This window comes from Mesoplodon densirostris, chromosome 4 (assembly GCF_025265405.1).
Source record: "Mesoplodon densirostris isolate mMesDen1 chromosome 4, mMesDen1 primary haplotype, whole genome shotgun sequence".
Lineage (NCBI taxonomy): Eukaryota > Metazoa > Chordata > Mammalia > Artiodactyla > Ziphiidae > Mesoplodon > Mesoplodon densirostris.
The window spans coordinates 160,603,126-160,624,288 of NC_082664.1; the positions used below are offsets into that span (position 1 = coordinate 160,603,126).

Below are 21,163 nucleotides of genomic sequence, written 5' to 3' on the forward strand. Positions count from 1 at the left end.
AGGGAGGGAAGGAGAAGCAAAAGTAAAGGCTGGAAACCCGGACCGGCACCCCTGAGGGGCGGCTGGGGGAGGGGAGGAGTTCCTACACCCAGCGGGACCCACCCATGGTTAGGGGTGCAGCGGCGACAGTGGAGACCCTGGGGGAGACAGTGGAGGAGGGCTGCGAAAGAACGGAAGGGAACGGGGCCAGTGCTTTCCCTGTTCACTTAGGCACTGGGGAGCCTGTTGGGCTCCCGGGCCTAATCCTCTGCCCTCGGAGCCTCCCTCCTGCCGCACCCCTACGCCCCCACGCAGAGCCCCACCTCTACACTCTGAGACCCCCTCCAATGCGCTGGGCCTAAACCCCAACCACACACCCTCGCCCAGGGCCCTACCTCCAAACTCAGGCACCCCACACTCCAGAGGCTCTCCTTTCAACGTGCTGCGTCTCCGCTTCCGCACAGGCCCTAAGCGGAGGCCCGGCCCCAAGTCTCCCCGCTTAGGCCCCACCCCCAGGGCCTTTTCCAGCTCCGCGGGTCCTGAGCCAAGGCCCCGCCCTCCCAACGCCGCCCCCACACGCATAGGTCCATCCCCACCCTAAACTGTGTCTTTTGAGTGTTTCTATTTTGTAAATAAGTTCATTTGTACGATTTTTAATGCTACATACAAGTGATATCATATGATATTTGTTTTTCTCTGACTTACTTTACTTTGTATGATAATCTTCAGGTCCACCCATGGTGCTGCAAATGGCATTATTTCATTCTTTTTTATGGCTGAGTAATATTCCACTGTATATATGTACCACATCTCCTTTACCCATTCATCTGTCAATGGACATTTAGGTTGCTTCCACGTCTTGGCTATTGTAAATAGTGCTGCTGTGAACATTAGGGTGCATGTATCTTTTCGAATTATAGTTTTGTCTGGATATATGGCCAGGAGTGGGATTGCAGGATCATAAAGCCATTGAGTTTTTGAAGTGATGGGTCACCTCAATATAATGTAGCCCACTGTGCCCAGTATTTCTAACCAAATTTTGCATACCTTTCGAGCTGCTATATGCTTATAAACGTGCCCGCAAATCCCAGGAACAGGCAGTATGTGAGGTCTAGAATGCTGCCCCAATATTTTCTAAACATTTTCAGGAAGATATTGGTCAAGACATCAAAAGGCCAAATGCATTTAGAAAACAAAATCGCACCTGACTCAAGATCTCCGTTACGGTCAGCTGAGCTCTGATGTTTTTCCAAGGGTGAAGACGAAGGGTCCTGCATGCTAGAAATGGACACGCTGTTCTCCATTCTTAACAACTATGGATCGTCCTCTCTTAATTCATCCTGAAGGAAGAGTTACCTAAGGGCAACCAACAACAACAGAAATCAGAGCACTGTAATTGTATTCACTCGTTTTTCAACTCTCCAAAAATAACGGTGTCCCATCAGAGCTGCTACCATTTCATTACAACAGGCAAAATGCAATGTCATGTAACAGAAAATACCAGGACTGAAGACTAAAGAGCACATATCCACACAAGGTCAACAACAAGGTCACAGCACAGCAGAAGCAGCCACTTTCTACAGGTCATCATCACCACTAAGATGGACACATTTTTCACCAATAAATAGAATCGATGTGCCAACCCCCAATCTACCTTGGCAGCGTTGGCAAGACACTCCACCACCCTGCTTCTCCCTCCTCTCTCGCTGGATGCTGTGAAGCAGGAACGCGCCCCCCACCCCAGCATCCCCACACACAGGTAAGGTGTCCGCGGTCTCACAGGTGATTCATTACCAAAACCAGTTAAAGAATCAATGCTTGCAAATAACGTGCTTTTTGACCAACTGGACTTTTCCTGTAATAACATGGCTATTTCACACTTACATTCTGATAGAGTGGGTGGAAAAACAGGTAAAATTACAGCTGGTTCTCACAGAACTCTACGATCTAGTTTGTGTACATCACAGCCCATAAAATACCCAGACACAGTCATTACTAAGGGTCAGCCACTCAGGACTGGTTTGCCAAAATAAGGACCCGATTCCTGCATTTCACTCTGCAGGTGGGAGTAGGCACTGCAGGGTTTCATTCCAGGAAGGGAAATGATCAGGTTTGTTTCAGAAAAATCATTTGGGCAGCTGCACATCAGACAGATGGACAGATAAGGGGAGGCTGAATGGAAACAGACGAAAAACAGAAACGTGCCAACTGGTAGGGAATCCCATGATTAAGACAAAAACTGAGAAATTACTACATAGTAGTTTGTAGCTCTTCATCCCCTACCCCATCCCCTCTCCCCACTGGAAACCACTGGTTTGTTCTCTACATCTGTGAGTCTCCTTCTATTTTGTTGTATCACTTTGTCTATTATATTTTTTAGATTCCATATATAAGTGATAACATACAGTATTTGTCTTTCTCTGTCTGACATATTTCACTAAGCGTAATACTCTCCAGGTCCACCCATGTTGTTGCAAATAGCAAAATATCATTCTTTTTCATGGCTGAGTAATATTCCATTATATATCTATTTTAAAGCCATATGTGGCTAGCAGCTGCCGTAGTGAACAGCTAGACCACTGCCTAGGCAGGCAGGAGTTTATTATATTTGAGTTTGGAATATGTCCTAAATCATCACCAATTCTTAGCTCTCTTGAAGGTTGTAGTACAGCGAGCTAGTTAAAAGAGAACATAGGAATTTTAAAACGTAAGGGACTTCGAAAGGAGACTGAGCAGTTTCTCCATAATATTCCACAAATCTTTCATCACAATCTTCCTAATGTAGTAGGCTTTCAGTGAATGTGCTGGCTTTCATCAATTTCAAAAGAGGAATAGTCTTAGCAGCTAAGTTATGTCATACTATTATTGCTTTTTTCATTCATTTACAAATTCAAGAAAATCATTCCACCTCAAAATGTAACCAGGCAGAAAGTTTTACTTCAAGGAAAAATCTATAAACCTAACTATTAGTAAATCAGTCAAGCCCTTATTAAAGGAGGAAAAAAGTTTGCTTTTTTCAAGTTTTTAAGATTCCTATTGATTCAACTCTATCCATCTGCCTCTAACTAGATACTATAAAAAGGTAATCGGTGACTATAAAATAAGATCAATTTAAATGCACCAGACCCATCATTTTAAATAGAAGTCAAAAGCAATGACATAAATACCAAAAACCCACACTATTCTGTAAGGGCAAGTGACAAGGCTCTGTGTACCCCCAGGTTGCAAAATGTATTTATTTTGGCAAATGACATGTCACCGTTTGCTTTCAGGGCAATGTTTACTTTTTGCCTTCTCATAAAAGGTATACAACTTTTTACTCTCTTTAGAAGCCTTGCAAAATAAAATTACAAAGGAACAAAGTAAAATCACTTGTAATTCTAACACCCAGGGATAATCTCTTTTATTTTTATAGTATCTCCTCCTGATAGCTTCTCTGTGGGTTGTTGTTGTTTGTTTTTTACTTCATATGGAATTTAGAATTTTAATTCATTTTCCATTTAAACATCACATAGAAAGCATTTTCCCCACATCATTAAAATTCTTTGAAAACATGACTTGAAATGATTGTATGACTTTTATTATAATATGAACAGGTTATTTATTTACCATTCCCCTACTGCTGGCCATTAAGTTGTTTTTTTATTTTTCACCATTATGAACACTGTACTATGCATTCTCACATACCTCACATCCTTCCCACATTTTAACTTTGTTGGTATTTTTTGTGGATTTTTAAGAGCTCTACGTATCTTATCCCACAAAACTCTTGCAGATATTTTCCCCAATTCTCCCTTTAGTGGGTCCTTCTGATATACGTACGGAACGTGAGCTGTTTTTTTTAACTTAGTCCAATCCATAATTGACGTTATTTCTTCTAAAAACTGTATTCCTAAAATGTCCTCCCCCATTGTAAGATACCAGAAGTTTAACTTCCCTAGGGTTTCAAGTTTTACATTTACCTTTTTAACATACGTCCCCATATGTTTATGCTCAAGTGCTTTGTGCGGTGCAGTTCTGAGCTGACCACCTCCCGTAGTTAATAATCCATTCCTACCCCATTGGGTTTTTAATACCCTGTCTTTACCATCCATGAAACTCTTACACGTACAAGACTGTGTTTCTATGCACCAAATTTTCCTTTAATTTTGAGAAAAGTCAGCAAAATAGGAACTATGACTACTGTTTATACATTCCCCCATCCTTAGTTCAGCAATCACTGAACTTGGGGCCATTTGAGGTAGGTTTATAAAGGGGTGACAAAGGTTTTGCATGGCCTGGGAACCCAGACTCACGGCCTGATCATCACACGGCATTCTGTGCACAGAATGTACCAGAACCTGCACACAGGTAGAAATGACTGTGCACCAGAGGCTGTTAAACGTCTCCCACCCCAAATTTCCATTTCCTCTTTTGTCTGCAGGGAGGACTAACTAGTTAACCAAAATAAACACTGCCGGGCCATCCTCAAAGTTGCATGTGGTCGCACCACTCTGTTCTGGCCAGTGGGAAGTTTGCGGAGTGAATGAGTTCAACCAGAAGGTCACACCCTTTGGTGGAGGGGTGGGCCTTTACCAGTCACCCCCAGAGCCACCTGAGATCACGCAGAGGAAGGCCCCACTGATGGCAGAGCTTGGTTCTTCCATCAGCTGCAGACGATTACTTCAAGAGAAATAAGCTTCTATCTTGTTTACACGGCTCTATCTGAAGGTCCCTGATACACAGCCAATCCCAAATCTCAGCAAATACACCCGAGAAAGACCATGCTCCTTTGTAATAAGCTTGTAATTAGGATGCTTGGATTGTACTCTAGAACTCAGAGTGTTCTCTAAGTTTTTCATCAATAATGCCAAAGGCTGCCTCTGGTTTATTCCGCATCCCCCCCCCAAAAAAAAAGTCACAGTTCACATTAAATCCTGACCAAGGTGCTTAAACCTCGAGGAGAACGAGGTCTGTAGGAAATGAAAAAGGATCCCCACGCAGTGGGGACTCACCCCCATGAGTCTAACTTCTAAAGAAGTCGGGGGTCAGCATTGTCTTTAATGTCATCGACTATTTCAGTGGTTCTCAAAATTTAAGGAACAGCAGAATCCCCCGGAGGGCGTATCAAAACTCAGACTGTTGGGCCCCCTGCCCAGAGCTTCTGCTTCAGTAGATCTGGGATAATGCCTAGTCATCTGGTATCTCTAATCACGTGATGCTGATTGCTGCTGGTCCAAGGACCACACTCTAAGAACCACTGCTTTATTAAAGGAAGATTTTTGCCTGGGTTGTTTAAAGAGAGAAAAATAGTGCCTCATCAAAATATATCTATCATAAGTACAGGAGAGAACATAATATTTCTGCAAAGTCATTTAAACGTGGGAAGAGGAAGATTGGGTTTTGTAGAAATGGTTTTGCATTAAATAATGTGCATGAGTTTTGCATTATAAATCATTTTCCTTATAGAATACCTGTTCTTTGAATTCCATTGTTTTGCAAAGTCAAGATTTGCTTTACCATCTGCCTGAAGTCAGGTGAGCTTGCTGTCCGTAAAAGTTCGATAAGAGTTACAGTACCAAGAACTTACTGTGTTGATTGTTCGTGGCAGAGCCATTCTCTTCATGCAGCCAAGGATCTGGACAAATTCTTTTTTCCCAGCCTCAGTTTTCTCAAAAGTCGAGAGAAGATTGGATCACATCGTCTCTAGGAACTCTCTGTGTTAGGTCCCTCATTCCTAGCAGATATTTTCCCCGGCTTTACTGAGATATAATAGACTAGCAGATGATTTTTTATATCAGTTATGTCTGCATATAATTTCAAAAGCCAAACATTCTACAAGGCTTGTACATGATGCACCCCTCCTAAAAAAAAAAAAAAGAAACAGCAGTCTCTTGCCCTCTCCTCCTTGAGTCAGTCACTTCCAACTCTTTCAGCGGATTGTTCTGGCATTCATCTCATCTCTGAATAACAGCTTACTTATTAATTGTTCAGTTTTTGTCTTTATCAGGTGATACTCTACCACTCACATCACCTCTCTCTCTCTTTTCATATATGTATGTGTGTGTGTGTGTGTGTGTATACATATATAAATATACATCCTCCTAATAGGTATGGTCCCATTACTATGGCTCTATAAATACATTACAGCAGATCCATGTGGTGTACTATGATTACTTTTTCTTTCTCACACACGTTTTCCCTGGAGTTAATGATGGCCTTGTCTTTTCCATGACCTTAGCTTTCTACATACTTTTCACCCTTTCAAGGTCAATTTTTCCATTAACTGTCTAAATCTCTCGATAAACTGAGATATATAGGTATTTTCTTAATTTCATCTTGAAGTAATTTCTACCAAGGCTTTCTGTTCTGCTCTAATCTAGACTAACTGCCTTCTATGCCTGGTAGCAGGTGTTATCCTGAGATCTTGCTTCACTTCTTTTATGAGATTCTCCTCTTATTCTGTGTCCCAGGTCTTCCTCACTTGGTTTTCTCCCACCTTTTGATGGAGCACATTCTTCAAAAGGTTCCTAAGAAAGGATTTAGTAGAAGCATGTGCAGCCTTGCATAAAAATGTCTTTAACCTGTTCTCATGTTTTAACCCATAGTTTAGGTGGGTGAAACATATTCTTTACCATATGATCCATCCCACTCCTCAAGCATATATCTGGAAAAGACAAAACTCTAATTTGGAAAAGATACATGTACCCCAATGTTCATGGCAGCACTATTTACAATAGCCAAGACACGGAAGCAGCCTCAATGTCCATCGACAGATGAATGGATAATGGAGATGTGGTACATATATACAATGGAATACTACTCAGCCACAAAAAGAAAATGAAATTATGCCATTTGCAGCAATATGAATGGACCCAGTGACTATCATACTATATGAAGTCAGAAAGAGAAAGGAAAATATCATATATGATATATATATCACTTCATATATATCACTTATGGATTCCAAAATGTGGAATTTTAAAAAATGATGCAAATGAACTTATTTACAAAACAGAAACAGACTCACAGACATAGAAAAAAAACTTACGGTTATCAAAGGGGAAGCAGGGTGAGAGATAAATTAGGAGTTTGGGATTAACAGATACACACCACTATATACAAAATAGATAAACCACAAGGACCTACCGTATAGCACAGGGAAGTATATTCAATATCCTGTGATAATCTATAATGGAAAAGAATCTTAAAATATATATAAATATATATGAATCGCTTTGCTGTACACCTGAAACTAACACAACACTGTAATCACCTAGATGTCAATTAAAAATCCTAAACTGGAAAAACATCCTCTCTTAGAATTTTGAGGGTTCCCCACATTGTCTTCCAGCTTCCACTGTTGAGAAATCTGGTCCCATCCTAATTACCAGATCCTCTGATGTTCTGAAATTTCACAATGAGGTACCAAATGGTAATCTACTTGTGGCTTGCAGGGCTCTGAATGACTTCCTTCAAGATTGGAAACTGTTCTTCAGTTCCAGGATATTTCCTGGAATTACTGCCAATTTCCTCCCCTCCGTTTTCTCTGTTCTTTCATTCTAATATTCATTCCAATGTTGAATCTCCTTAATCTCCCTCATTTTCCCTTTTATGTCCCTTTACTCTTTAATCTACCATCTAGGGCATTTCCTTGAATTCCTCTTCTAGCTCTTCTATGGAGTTTTACAATCTAATTTCAAGAGGCTCTTTTTAACTCTTTGAATATTCCCTTTTTCCATCCTACCTTGTTCCATAGATGTAAAATCTTCTATTATATCCCTGAGGCCATTCATGATTTTTTTTTTTTTGTAAGATGTTTCATCTCTCCTTTGTAAGAGCAGGTATTTTTCTCCCTTGGTTAGTTTTGGTCTCTACTGTTTTATATTAGCTGCTTTCCTCAGAAGTCTGGTAATACTTTGTGGTTTCTCATGTTTATGAGTGGGGAATGAAAAGGCTGACTGGCATCTCAGTGCACAGGGGTGAAGACTGTACACCTTGGGAACCACTGCACAGAGACCCAGCTGTGTCCTTCCCAAAGGAAACCCCAATGTGTCTTTAAGTCTTTGCTCTTAGGTTGGTCAAATTACACAGAAAAGGATTCTCCCATGTGCTAACACGAGGGCTGGGGTGGGGGTGGGGGTCTCCCGCCTACTGACACTGGTTTAGAAGGGAACATCCCAGAAACACAGTCATTTTCTTCCCTGCAGTGTAGGCTCTAAGAAACAAGATCTCCCTCCTAAATCCACAGCAATAAAAAGCTGTGCAGCCCCAATTTCAGATCTCCAGACGTGTGTCAATAAATTTTCTCCTTTCCCTAAGCTAGTGATGGTACCCCATTTTTCTCCTTGATTTCTTTATTAGACGTGATAAATGTTAAACTATCATTGTGCAACTAGACTTTGAAATCAAAATTCTCAAAGTTCAGGTGAAAAAGTGAAACTTTACATTGGATTGATGAAGATACCTTAGCATTAGAAATCATTCTTCTCTCCATTCATCAAAAGGCAAGGTCCAGGGGCTTCCCTGGTGGCGCAGTGGTTGAGAGTCCGCCTGCCGATGCAGGGGACATGGGTTCGTGCCCCGGTCTGGGAAGATCCCACATGCCGCGGAGCGGCTGTGCCCGTGAGCCATGGCCGCTGAGCCTGCGCGTCCGGAGCCTGTGCTCCGCAACGGGAGAGGCCACGACAGTGAGAGGCCCGCGTACCGCAAAAAAATTAAAACATTAAAAAAAAAAAAAGGCACGGTCCAAAGGCGTACTACTCAGAAGGACTCACTCCAGGGAGCATTATTATAATAGCAATAAAAGAAATGTTGCATTTCTTTTCAAGTTACCCAATTATCCAGTCCTTTCAAAGGGACCTGCCTTAAACTAGTTCAAGGACTGGGCAATTTTCCTACCGATGAACATGCTTACAATTTCAAGCTTGCTACTCAGAAACGGGAAAAAATGTTTGCAGTTGTTTTGTTTTTTATGTGACTCTGAAGAGAGACTCTTCCCCAAACTGAAAAGTAAAAGTGAAGGCCTAAAGTAAAAGCTTATGGAATTCCAGACATACTCTAGCTGCCCTTGGAAATCTAGCATGTCTAAATCACAGAGAAAACTGCCTCATTTCACACTCCAGGAATTTCAAACTGAGCACAGGACACCTAATCTGAGCTAAGACCTTTCCAAACATTTCCATCAAAATGGAAAATCTCAGAGGATTCTGAAGGATGCACAACCCAAGTTGTGACCCAAACCTGATCTCTGAAAATCACTGCTTCCATTTCCCTAAGAAGCAACATGCAAATAACAGCCTGGGATCACAAGAGTATCTGCAAGTACGATACTTGTAAATGGCTTTGAAGATGCAAAGAGGGGTTAAGCGCCCAGGCACTTATCAAGGAAGGCTTCCTTCTATTGACACGCACCGTGTCACGCAGATCACTCTGTTAATAACGCATGATGAAGCCCCGCTCTCCCCACTCTCACCAGCCAATACAGCCTCTCTCAGAAGAGACAGGCCTTCCTGATTCCATCATCGAGGGAGACGAACTGATTCTCTGGGGCAGAAGATGCATGGAATTTTGCCATCCACCATATGCTCAGAGCTTGATTTACCTTGATTAGGACCACAATCTCCTGGCCGTTCTGCAACTGGTTTTCATCGGGTTTTCACTCTAAATAGATTGAAATCTGACACAAACTGCTGCCCCAGCATAAGAAATGCTAATTTTTCACATCCCGATTCATACCTCCGTCCTAGGAAATAAGATATGTAGGGGATAGGAGGAGGTTAAGGAATAAATACCAGGGTTGGCGGTGGCCTACGATTCCCACAATAGCAAATTGTGTCTTCTGATTCATGGTTTGTCACCTCTTAACCTCCCAACCAAACATCAAGTGTAGCGCTCCAGACTGAGCAAAATCGGTCGTTCAAAAGCGGGCATGCGAAAAATGAGAAAATGAGCCTTCCAAGTTACTCGCTCAAGAGAAGAGAACACCTAATCAAACTGCAGACTAGCTGTGCCCCATCCTGGAAGTTCATTTATTTATTTATTAACTGTTTACATATGAATTATTTATGTATGATTCACTACTTATTTACTGTCAAGACGGCGGAGGCCTTGAAAGACCCAATTAAATCTACAGTACAATCAGTCTTTGCATCAAAGTAGAGATACAGGGTTTCTTACACCAGAAATTTACTTCCAAGCCACAGAGGTAAACACCAACCTTAGGTTAGCTTATGACTGACATGAAATACTTGACACAGAAGAGCCTGGTTGTAGGACCTTATCAAAGAAGCATGATGTTTCGGAATTAATGCAGACATTTAGTGCTAACATCTTGGACAAACTCCAAACATAGGATTTCCCCGTCACCTACAAATATTAAGAGGAATGAATTAGAGCATCGATTCAAGGCTGTAACAAAGCTAAGTAACCTCGTATTCTACAGGAGAATTGCATCTCACATTACACACGTGTGCATATGAGTCATTTTAGGGAAGCTAGCCCATGTGTTGTATGTACAGTCATGAGAACTCAAGAAGTAAAGAAATCTTACAAAGGACCCTTCTGTAAGCTAGACATGCATAGATAACATCTAATCATCAGTATCTAATTTTCTGAGGGGATTTTTATGAATCAGATGACTTCGAGCAAGACGGATGCAGAGCAGTGATGCTTTGGGGATACCACGCAGTCATCCTGCCATCAACTAAGACACCGACGATGAAAAGTACCAATCAGGACTCTGCAAGCCCACCTCTGAAGGATGCAGCCAGAGAGTCACCGCGGACTGCAGGGTTCTGCAACGGAGCTGAGGATTCCTAAAAGAACTGAAGAGCATTTCAGGTGCTGACTTTAAGCCATAGACACATATGCATAAAACTGGGCACCAATCACATGGTATCAGTGATATCATTTAAATGCAGAAAGGAAATGTACTAGAGTAATAAGATAGTAAATAATAAGATAGTAATAAGTGGAGCCCATCCAACTGCAAATCATTATGCAAAGTCAAGAAAAACACCCTAATTTACTTTGGTTATAAAGAACTTGGGAAATGTAACAAACCCTACCAAAGAGTGCAGAAGATCTGGTTTTACCCCACAATGTAACCATCACTTAGCAGAATGTACTCTTGGCCTTTTTAACTGCAACAACAAGCAACACTGTTCTCATCTGCAAAACACAGGGACTGTTCTAGAAGCCTCCTAAAGTCGCCCCTCCCACTCAAACATTTCAGGAAATCTGGGTTTTCCCAGACCTTCCTGGTTAAAAGTGTATGTAGTAGGAGAGAACAATATAGCATCCGCTCCAACGGAATAAAGACTCAAAAAAGGAAATAGTCACCATGGTCTAAACTGGATCCCAGAAGCTTTCGCAAAAGAGGGGGTCGGGTCCCCAATGCCCAGCTGGCTCCTCAAAGTGTACAATCTGCTACACTGCCCAAAGCCGCTCCAGTTCACAGTGCAGGGGTGAAAAGGGGAAGAGGGCAGTCTGCATTTTGCAGCTGGCTGGGAAGAATAAAGCATATTTAAGTTAAAGTTTTAAAGACAATAAATGACAAGGACCAAAACTCAAGGCTCCAAACATTCTGTTACCCCACTTAGAGCCACTCTGGCGTCCAAGCAGAACATCAAAAAACACAGAAAACCAGGGCTGGTAGGTTTGATTCCAGAGTTGGCTGTTTTTAGTAACAGTGCTGTGGACTGCTGGAGACCAAGGCAGAGGGGAGCAGAGAAAAACGAATTGCTCCATAACCATCAGCCTTTATTAAAATGATGGCACCCGGGGGGTGGGATGAACTGGGAGATTGGAGTTGACATATATACCCGAATATGTATAAAATAGGTAACTAATAAGAACCTGCTATATAGCACACGGAACTCCACTTTGCTGCACAGTAAAAACTAACACAACATTGTAAAACAACTATACCCCAATAAAAAGTAAATAAATAAATGATGGCATCCAGCTGTTCACATCTCCTTCCTTGAAATCAGGGGAGCACATCTGGCAGGGGTTCAATCCATTAGGCGTGTGGCCCTGAAGGATCTTGGAAATTGTCAGCTTCAGTATGAAGCATCACCAGCTATGTTCTGCATAACTTTCTTTTCTGTTTCGTTAGCACACTTAGATTAATGCTTCTTGGAAGACTCTGGGCCTGGCTGACAGACCCCTCCCAGAACTCTACTCAGCTAGAAGAGCCCTCTCCCTGTCACCTGCCACTGGATAAATATCTGAAAAATCAGCCCCCAAAAACACAAAAAACAAAAATCAAAAAACCTGGGAGGTAAGTCTCTCCAACACACATCTTTTTATCTTCTGGGACTTTAAAAAGCCTCTTCTTAATTAGGCCACGTGGAAAATTAAGGCTGAGAACTGAGAATAAGATGGACAAAGACAAAATATGCAGGATGAGGCCTGCAGCATTCAAAAAGGACCAAAATCAGGCTGACGGGTCAGTGGAAATCTTAGCAAATCGATCTGGGCAAAATGAGCAAAACATGGTCCAACCATTAGCCTGCAACAAACAGCTAGAGGTTGGGGTAGTGATTCTACATCTGTGGTTTGTATGTTTACAAATAAAAGATGATGCATTATGAAAGAATAACTATGGGGCTTCCCTGGTGGTGCAGTGGTTGAGAGTCCGCCTGCCGATGCAGGGGACACGGGTTCGTGCCCCGGTCCGCGAGGATCCCACATGCCACGGAGCGGCTGGGCCCGTGAGCCATGGCTGTTGAGCCTGCACGTCGGAGCCTGTGCTCCGCGACGGGAGAGGCCACAGCAATGAGAGGCCAGTGTACCACAAAAAAAAAAAAAAAAAAAAAAAAGAATAACTATGATTAGAAGCAGATGAACTTTAACCTAGTGAGTTAATATCAACCATGATGTTAATTAAGAAAACAAGTGGGATGCCTGGAACAGTAAACTTCTGCACTCTGGATTTCTTAACATCATCTTCAAGACCTCTGTCCTCCGGTTCACAAAAACACAGGTTAACTCTCTCCAGATAAACCCTCACCTCCCCCCAACCCCCCCACATACCTTCATTCTAAGGCTGCCCTTGTCCACTTCTCTGCCCTTAGAAAGGCAGTGTCTTCCCTACAGAAATGTATGCAAACACCAGAGGAATCCAACCGAAATTTTGGCACTGTGCTTTCCCCTCCATCCCCCTAGATTTTTCTACCACTCCACTCTTTTTTCTTGTTGTCATTGGCCGAGAGACACGCAGGATCTTATAGTTCCCAGACCAGGGATCGAACCCGCGGCCCCTGCAGTGGAAGCACAGAGCCTTACCCACTGGACCAAGGTCACATGAAAAGCTCTGAACCAGAACTGGGGTTTCTAAATTCCCAAGACTGGTTCACTCTAACCATCCGGCCATAGTGTATTCACACCATCTTTAGTGCACTTTCTAAAATAATGCCAAAGCCACTTTCTATGAAAATCCAGCAACTTTGAGTTGGCAGAACTTGACTTTTAAGGAAGTGAAATCAACTTCCACTCACACAGGGTAAGTGGAGCTGGCTTTGAGCTGTCAGCTTCAAGCGTGAGGTCAACTCACCCCTGGAGGAGCCTGCAAGGAGCTGATGACCCAGGAGCAAAGAGAAGCAGAGTTGACCTAGACGTCCCAGCGAGAACAGCTTTGGGGTTTTATCTTCAGTTTCATACCACAGAAGAAAATAATCCAATAAAACATCAAGAACTTCAGTAGAATCTAGGAGACTGTGCTCACGAGTGGCCAATGCTACTTAGAAGGGAAAATTAGTACTTCCTTCCCCAGCTTTCCATGCTGTCTGATTTCCACTCTCCACTACTTCCGCGACTTGAGAATTTTTAAACTTATTCTCACCCTCATTAGTGGGTAGTGTCTTTCAGAGAGGAGGGGGGAAGAAAACAGACTTATATTAAAGCCAATTTTTTTTTTGGCCGCGCCACGTGGCTTGTGGGATCTTAGTTCCCTGACCAGAAACTGAACCCAGGCCACGGCAGGGAAAGCACCGAGTCCTAACCACTGAACCACCAGGGAATTCCCAATTATTTTTTAAATCAAGATGAAATTTCAGAAATTCAACACTTTCCAAAGCTTTAATGAGCAAATCACGTGACTGTGAACAACATTCTTTCCCACCCCAGGAACACCACGTAATTTCACTTCAAACTTTAAAAACAGGGCCTCCCTGGTGGCGCAAGTGGTTGAGAGTCCGCCTGCCGATGCAGGGGATACGGGTTCGTGCCCCGGTCTGGGAGGATCCCATATGCCGCGGGGCGGCTGGGCCCGTGAGCCATGGCCGCTGAGCCTGCGCGTCCGGAGCCTGTGCTCCGCAATGGGGGAGGCCGCAACAGTGAGAGGCCCGCATACCGCAAAAAAAAAAAAAAAAAAACTTTAAAAACAGTGACTTAAGCTCTGTTCTCCCATGACCGTCTGAACTGAATGCAAAAGGAAAATGCTCTAGTCTTACTCTGTTTCAATAAAATATTTTAAGAAAAACAAACCTATTTGTGTGGCCCTGTATAACCTCCCCAAAGATTCAATAAATGACCGATAAAGATACCAGCACTCACCTATAATGATTAAATAAGCTAATGCACTTAAATTGCTAGGCTGTGTCTCACACAGAGCAGATAATCAATATACACAGTTTCAAGACAGTTTAAGACTAGGATTCAAATCCTCACTCTCTCTCTTGCTCAAACTTGCTAGCAAGTGACTCAGGCTCCCTTTCCATCTCCCCATGTGCAAAATGGAGGTGACAACACTCATAAAATAGAGGATATACAAATACAAACAATTTGAAGAGTGGCTGGCAAATAGTAGATGCTTAAATAAGTAGTTACTATTTTTTTAGTATTATTCGGAGTAAACAGATAATTCCAAATCAGAGTAATCCCACAACCCTTTCAAATCCAAATGTGTGGTTTTTCAGTGAGCATCTGTTTGAATTATCTTTTGCATGAGACTTTGTAGGAACTTGAACTTGGAATTTCAGATGCTCGCATTGTACCTGAAAGTGACTGAGTTCATAAATTCAGTTTTGAATGAAACAGAAAAAAAACAACAACTTGCCAAATTTAGGAGAAAGGATGCTTAAATAACTTTATAAGGTATCTTTTCTCAGCCAATACAACTGCAGGGGGAAAAATATCACAGGATACAAATCTGTCCCACCTTCCCCCGTCCCACCAGCTCCAAACCCCTCCTTTGTGGTCACAACTGCTGATGCTCTTTGCCATTCTTTGCCACTTCAGAATTCACCAAATGCAAGGCATCTTCCAAAATGTGTCACTTTTGTTTTTAAGAAAGTCAAAAAGAATGAAACCAAAAGCACAATGGATTCTTTCTTTAAATCAGTGTCAAAGACATCTATCTTATCACAAGAAGAGAAACCTACATGACAAGAGAGCAAAACCTTTAGAGTAGTGAGTATCATCTTACCGGTAACATGAAGGACCCTAACTATCAATGTATAGCGAAGAATTAGCACGTTTTAAAATTCTCTACTGGCTAACCACATGAGGAGTATGATGGTGGCATCTTTTAATCAGAACACTGCTGTACTGATCATGCAAAACCAATCCTTTGGGCTCCCCTGGTGGCGCAGTGGTTGAGAGTCCACCTGCCGATGCAGGAGACACGGGTTCGTGCCCCGGTCCGGGAAGATCCCACATGCCGCGGAGCGGCTGGGCCCGTGAGCCATGGCCGCTGAGCCTGCGCGTCCGGAGCCTGTGCTCCGCAGTGGGAGAAGCCACAACAGTGAGAGGCCCGCGTACCACAAAAAAAAAAAAAAAAAAAAAAAAAATCCTTTAAGAATTTTATTTGATAACTTTATATAAATCATATAACATTCCCTCTTAGACCGCAAGCTCTAAATTGAGTATCTTCCCTTATTTACAATACACTGTCCTGTCTATAAACATCTTGTTTATTTACACGGACATCCAAACAGCCAACAATTGGTTTAACCAACAAAACCAAGTTTCCTAAGAATGTCCCAGGACATTCTCAGTCTTACAAAGAGAGGAAGTACTTGCCCAGTGGCCCAGCCTGAAGGGCAGGAATGGAAAATGGAGGGTCAGATCTGATTCTTTCACTGGCTGGGTTACCTAGAGGCTGCAGCCATCCACCCACACTATGAATATAATCGAATAAGGTCCAAGCACTCACCCTGTCTGGGCAGGCGGTGTAGAGAGGGCTATTTGGAATGGCCCCTTCTAGTCTAGGAATTATTAGAGCAAACTCAAATCAGGTTTTTCTTTATGGCCTGTATTCTTTATGACCTGGCCCAGGCCCTGCCATTATTGGGATTATATGTGAAGGCTAGAGTGGTGTGCCTCAATTTTCTCTACACCTCTCCTTTTCCAGAGCACAAGTGAAATCATGACCCCCTGTGGAACTTGCATCCCTTAACAATAACCACGTTACTTCTGCACAGTGACCTGTGTTCAAAGACATCCTCTGAAATGATGGCCAGTAATGTTTCCACCCTACCTTCTGGACAAGGGTCTGAAAGATGAATCACTTGAGCAGATCTGCATAGATGTGTTGAACCACAGATCTTTTTTTTTTCCCAGATAGAACCATGGGGATCTCTGAGTGAGATTCCAGTCCAAAGCACCTAGTTTGCAGATGCGGAAGTTGAGGCTCAGAAAGATGACCTCCAGTAACTGGTCCAAGGTCATACAGCCGGACGGAAGCATCGCTGAAACTAGAAGCCAGGCTTCCTCCTGATTCTGTCCTCTCCTCCTCTGTCAGGAATCTTCCTTACAAAACAGAGCTGTCAGGTCACGGGTCACCACTACAAATGCACAGATGGTTTGTCATGACAAGTATCATTTCCCTAACCAGTTTTTCTTACTTGTACAATGGTAACAGTAAGTTGCTACTAGGGCAATGTCGATGTAAGAACAGTCAGAAAAAAAAAAACTCTGAATGTGTCTTGAACTATGGATCCTAGTTTCTTTGTGGGACAAGAACCTTTTACAAGTTCTTCTTTATGGCCTCTACACTGTTACGGGAACTCCAAAAGTTCCAAAAATAGTGAAATACTAAGAAAGAAATGGTATCTAATACTAGAACTGGAGGTAATTCAAATTCCACAGTAGACTATTTTTGTTCAAATTACTTAAAAAAAAAAAGAACTCTTTTACTTTGAAATCTTCTGCGTTTTCACTACATGTGCTTCTCTGATCCCAAAAGCACCCTCTATCAATTCAAGGGAAGTCTCATTCACTTACTGCTCAGAGCAGTGTTTCCATCACCCGGCATTTTTGCTCAGATTTGGCAAGTCCTTTGGGGACAATGGCACAGAGAGAAAGGTGGAAAATGCCACCTCAACTAGAGTGGGCAAAATGGGATCTTATGACCCATCAGCACTCCCAGGACAGCAAAGGAAAGTCTTATTATAAAGAGAAAAGGGAAATCACCATGGTTTCCCCCTTTCTTCAGGACCCTCTTCTGCTTCCGGCTTCTTCTTCTTTTTTTTTTTTTTTTAAGTCAAGAATCATAAAGCTAGTTATCATAAAGCTGGTTTTGGGAAACCAGCAAGGTTTCCCAAAAGATTAGTCCACAATTTCTGCAAGAAAACATGAAGAGGAAAAGCCCTCTCTGATCAATTATTCCCATGATTAATGAAATTCATGTCCCAGCAGATGGCTTGTTTGAGGTTCAAGATGGGGGTAACCTAATGGGAAATGGGAAATACTCCTTTGTCACCCCTGCAGGTCTCAGCTGTGACTTCTAGAACACCACACATCAAGACAGATTGGCTGATGGAACTCTTCTCTGGGGTAAGGGCTGCTGAATCGCCCTGCCACTGGGCAGTGGTTTCCACTGGCCCTAGAATGGGTTCTGCGCCCAGCTTGGGTAGGGGACTGGAGGGTTTCTGGTGCGCATGGGTGTGTCGTCCCCCCGCCCACCCCGGCCACCTTCCAGGCAGCGGCAGGGTCCCAGCAATGAACTAAGATAAAAATCTGAGACTACTTATTTATGGAAAGGAGGAAGCAGAGTGTGTGCAAATTTAATGCTTCGAACGGAGAAAGTAGCAGATCTCCTATCTCAAAGGACAGCCTAGCCAGCAATTCAGTCTGACCACCAAGGCCTCTCCCCCCCCCCCACCTACCCGCTCCACCTCGCTCCCCACCCCCAAAGACTTCCCAGGAAACGGGGCCGAATTTGAGCCTGTTTTCGCTTCTTCTCCGACCTGGTGAAACCTGGGTCCATTTGCTTGGTACAGACACGCCAATCGGTCCCCCGGGTCCCTCCGCTACGGTGCAAGGGTGGAAGGGTGAGGGAAGGTAGAGGGCGGCGGCGATGGATCTGGATTCAGGCAGGGTCTGCCCGCGTCGGAGGCAGTTTCCCACCAGTGGGCTCGGATCCGCCGCGGCTGCGCCGCTGGAACCGACAAAACGCGGCGCGGGGACCAAGCTCTCCGGAGTCGGGGCGGAGCGCGGGGCCTGGAGCCCCAGACCCTCAAAGGCGCCGGCGCTCGGTGTCCAGGGAGGCACCGCGGGGGACGCCCGGGTGGGTGAGCAGTCTCACTTCTGCACAGAAAGGGACGAGTAGCCCTGAGGCCAGCCCCTGGCGCCCTGCCCTTCCCGGAATCCCACCCAACTCTATAAACCCAAAGATCCCGAAAATTCCGAAAGCGAAACTGCAAGCAGGTCTACAGAAGTTTGGAAACGGCCTCCCAGGCTTCCCGGCGTCGTGTCCGGACTCCCGACACCACCAATGTGGTCAAGGACGAGCGGCCCCGAGAGTGGCCATCGCTCCGCAAGGCCACCCTCCGCGTCCCCGGGGCACCTCCCTGCGTTTTTTACGCGTGAAAGTCCCCAGCCCCGGTTTCGGGGCGGGGGTCGGCCGTGCTCCTGCCTCGTCTCGGTTCCTCCCTCCTCCCGCTCCTACCCAAGAGAAGGAGAACTTGGGCCCTGCGAGAATCCTGTGGAATGTTCTTCGCAGTCGGTTGTATGTTCGCTTCCACCGCACAGCTCGGTGCAAAATCGCAGGTTTCGGGGCGTTGGAGTGAATTGTGCGCTTGTCAGCCGCGACGTCAGGAGGACGAGGGGAGGGGTTCCCGGCTGAAACTGCAGTTTACAAGCACAGAGCCATCTTAGGCTGGTTTCCACTTGGGCGAAGCCCACGGGAGAGCTGTCCCCGAGGGGACGCGCGGGACCGGAGCGTCGGGGATGCGCCACGCGCTCGGCCCAGGGGCTGGGGGTGCGAAGCGCGTCTGGGCCTGAGGGTCGCGGATCGCTCAGCCCCGCCGCCCAGGTCGGAGGGAAAATCTGCCGCGGGGTCTCGCATCTTGGTGATGCTTCCCCCCAGGCCCCACCCACGGGCCGCCGCGAGGGACTGCCCTGTCCAACAGCGCGGCGTCCGTCTAAGTGGGAAGACAAGCTGACCCCATCGGTCCTCCCTCCAGGCCTCTGAAAATGCCCAGGGACCACGTTTCTGCGGTAACTACAGACCTGGCCAGCGCTTTTTAACCCTATGATTTAAAATCATCTGGGCGCACTAGGAAGACGCGCCATCAGGCCACGGGCACAGAGAAGGTCCCCCGGACCCGCCCTCGCCTGGCCCTGGGGACGGCGCGCGGCCGCCGTGTGGCCCCAGTCCCCCAGGTCCACCCCGCTGGCACCGCTGCGCGACCTCCGCTCTGCGGCTGCATCCTGGCCACTAGCGACCCCTGTCGGGGACCCCAGTTCCCAACTAAGGGCGCTCGGTTTGCTTGCTTTCCCTCGGGCTCCACTCACAAGCTCCGACTTTGCCCTCAAACTCCGCTCCCTGACCCTCTCCCGACCCAGAGGCCGGCCTTTCCCCGGCACCTCGCCGCCCTCTCAAAGCCCAAGGCGACACCCCCGCTCGCTCGCCGAGAAGGCCCCTAGCGGATCCAGCCCTCTCGGAGCCCGATCAGAGCAAGGGACACTTTCTTCCGCTAACGCTCTCCCCATCCCCCACCGCCCCTAGAGCGCAACTCCAAAAGCAACTCCTCCCCTCCCCCCTGCACACTCTGCAGCGGAGGTCCGCGCGCCCCCGCCCTTCCGCCGCTGCACTTTCACTCCCCCACCCCACCCACCGAGCCCCGGACGCCGGCCCCCCCACCTCCCACCGCGGCGCGAACTGCACCGGGTGCCCACCGCTAACTGCAGCGCACCCCCTGCACACAGAACCCCACGGGCGTCTGCAGTCCGACTTCACCCGAAACCCTGGACAGTGAGTCCTTTTAATAAGCACCTCCCCGCTCCACCTACCGGGCTTTACGCACACAGGATCCAGCATACAGAGAAAGAGAACTGGTCTCCTAGAAAGCCGAAATAAATCATTCCCTCTGCCCTCATGTATTTTGCACCACGTGTCAGCAGTTTGTCATGTCAAATCATGGTAGGGTCTGGTTCCAAGACGCACACACAAATTCAGGGCGGATCTCTTTGGCACCCTCCCCGCCAACTGCACACACAGGTATGCACACTGATCCAAAGGCACACAGAGCAGTTGTGCTCGGATGCCCCGGTCCGGGCCAGCGGGACCCCTCTCCCCTTTAGCAGTGGACTGGACACACGCAGACTCTAACCACGGAAAAAACTAGGGCAGCTCATTCCCTCTCTTTTTTCCCATTTAATTCGCTAAAACAGCTACTGGAGTAGTCAAAGAGAGTTGAAACGAAGAGATGGAACCTCCGGTTGGGTTTTTTCCCACCTCAAAACCTTTATTTTCAGTTTTTAAAAGCCACCTTAGCCCGCCATATTGAAACTGGCACAGCTTCTAAATACTCCTTCCCCGCCGTTGCTTCCAAGAAAACACGAGTACGGATCGGGCTCTGGACTTGCGTCTGGCCACCGCAAATCAACCACTTCCCTCACCTAAGGCTCCCCCTTTCTCCGGTTAATCCCCTCCCGCCGCCTCGGGTCAAAAATCAGTAAATATATCTAGCAGTTCCTACAGTTGTTTTTTTGGCGGATTTTACCAACACACACACACACACACACACACACACATTAAAAAAAATAAACTCCCAAGCCAGATCAGATTAGTAATTGAAAGGTCATATGAGTGTAGACAACAGGAAAGCCCCAAGTGACAGGATATTACTTTAACGTAGAAGAAAAAATAATAATAATAATAAAGAAAAGGAAAAAAAGAACAAAAAGATCATCCATGCGGGAGCACGCTCCGAAACTACTACTGACAATTTCATTTCAGCTGTACAGACAA

The 21,163-nt window shown here is 45.3% G+C and overlaps 1 protein-coding gene across 2 annotated transcripts in view; it reads right to left on the minus strand.

Annotated features, from left to right (window-relative positions):
• SFMBT2 (Scm like with four mbt domains 2) overlaps positions 1–21,163 on the minus strand; it is a 205,376-nt gene that overhangs the window by 183,076 nt on the left and 1,137 nt on the right. For both annotated transcript variants that reach the window (XM_060095412.1, XM_060095411.1), the window contains exon 2: positions 1,184–1,335. In XM_060095412.1, coding sequence (XP_059951395.1) covers positions 1,184–1,283 — 100 coding nt within the window. In that variant the 5' untranslated portion in view covers positions 1,284–1,335. The remainder of the gene's footprint in view (positions 1–1,183; positions 1,336–21,163) is intronic.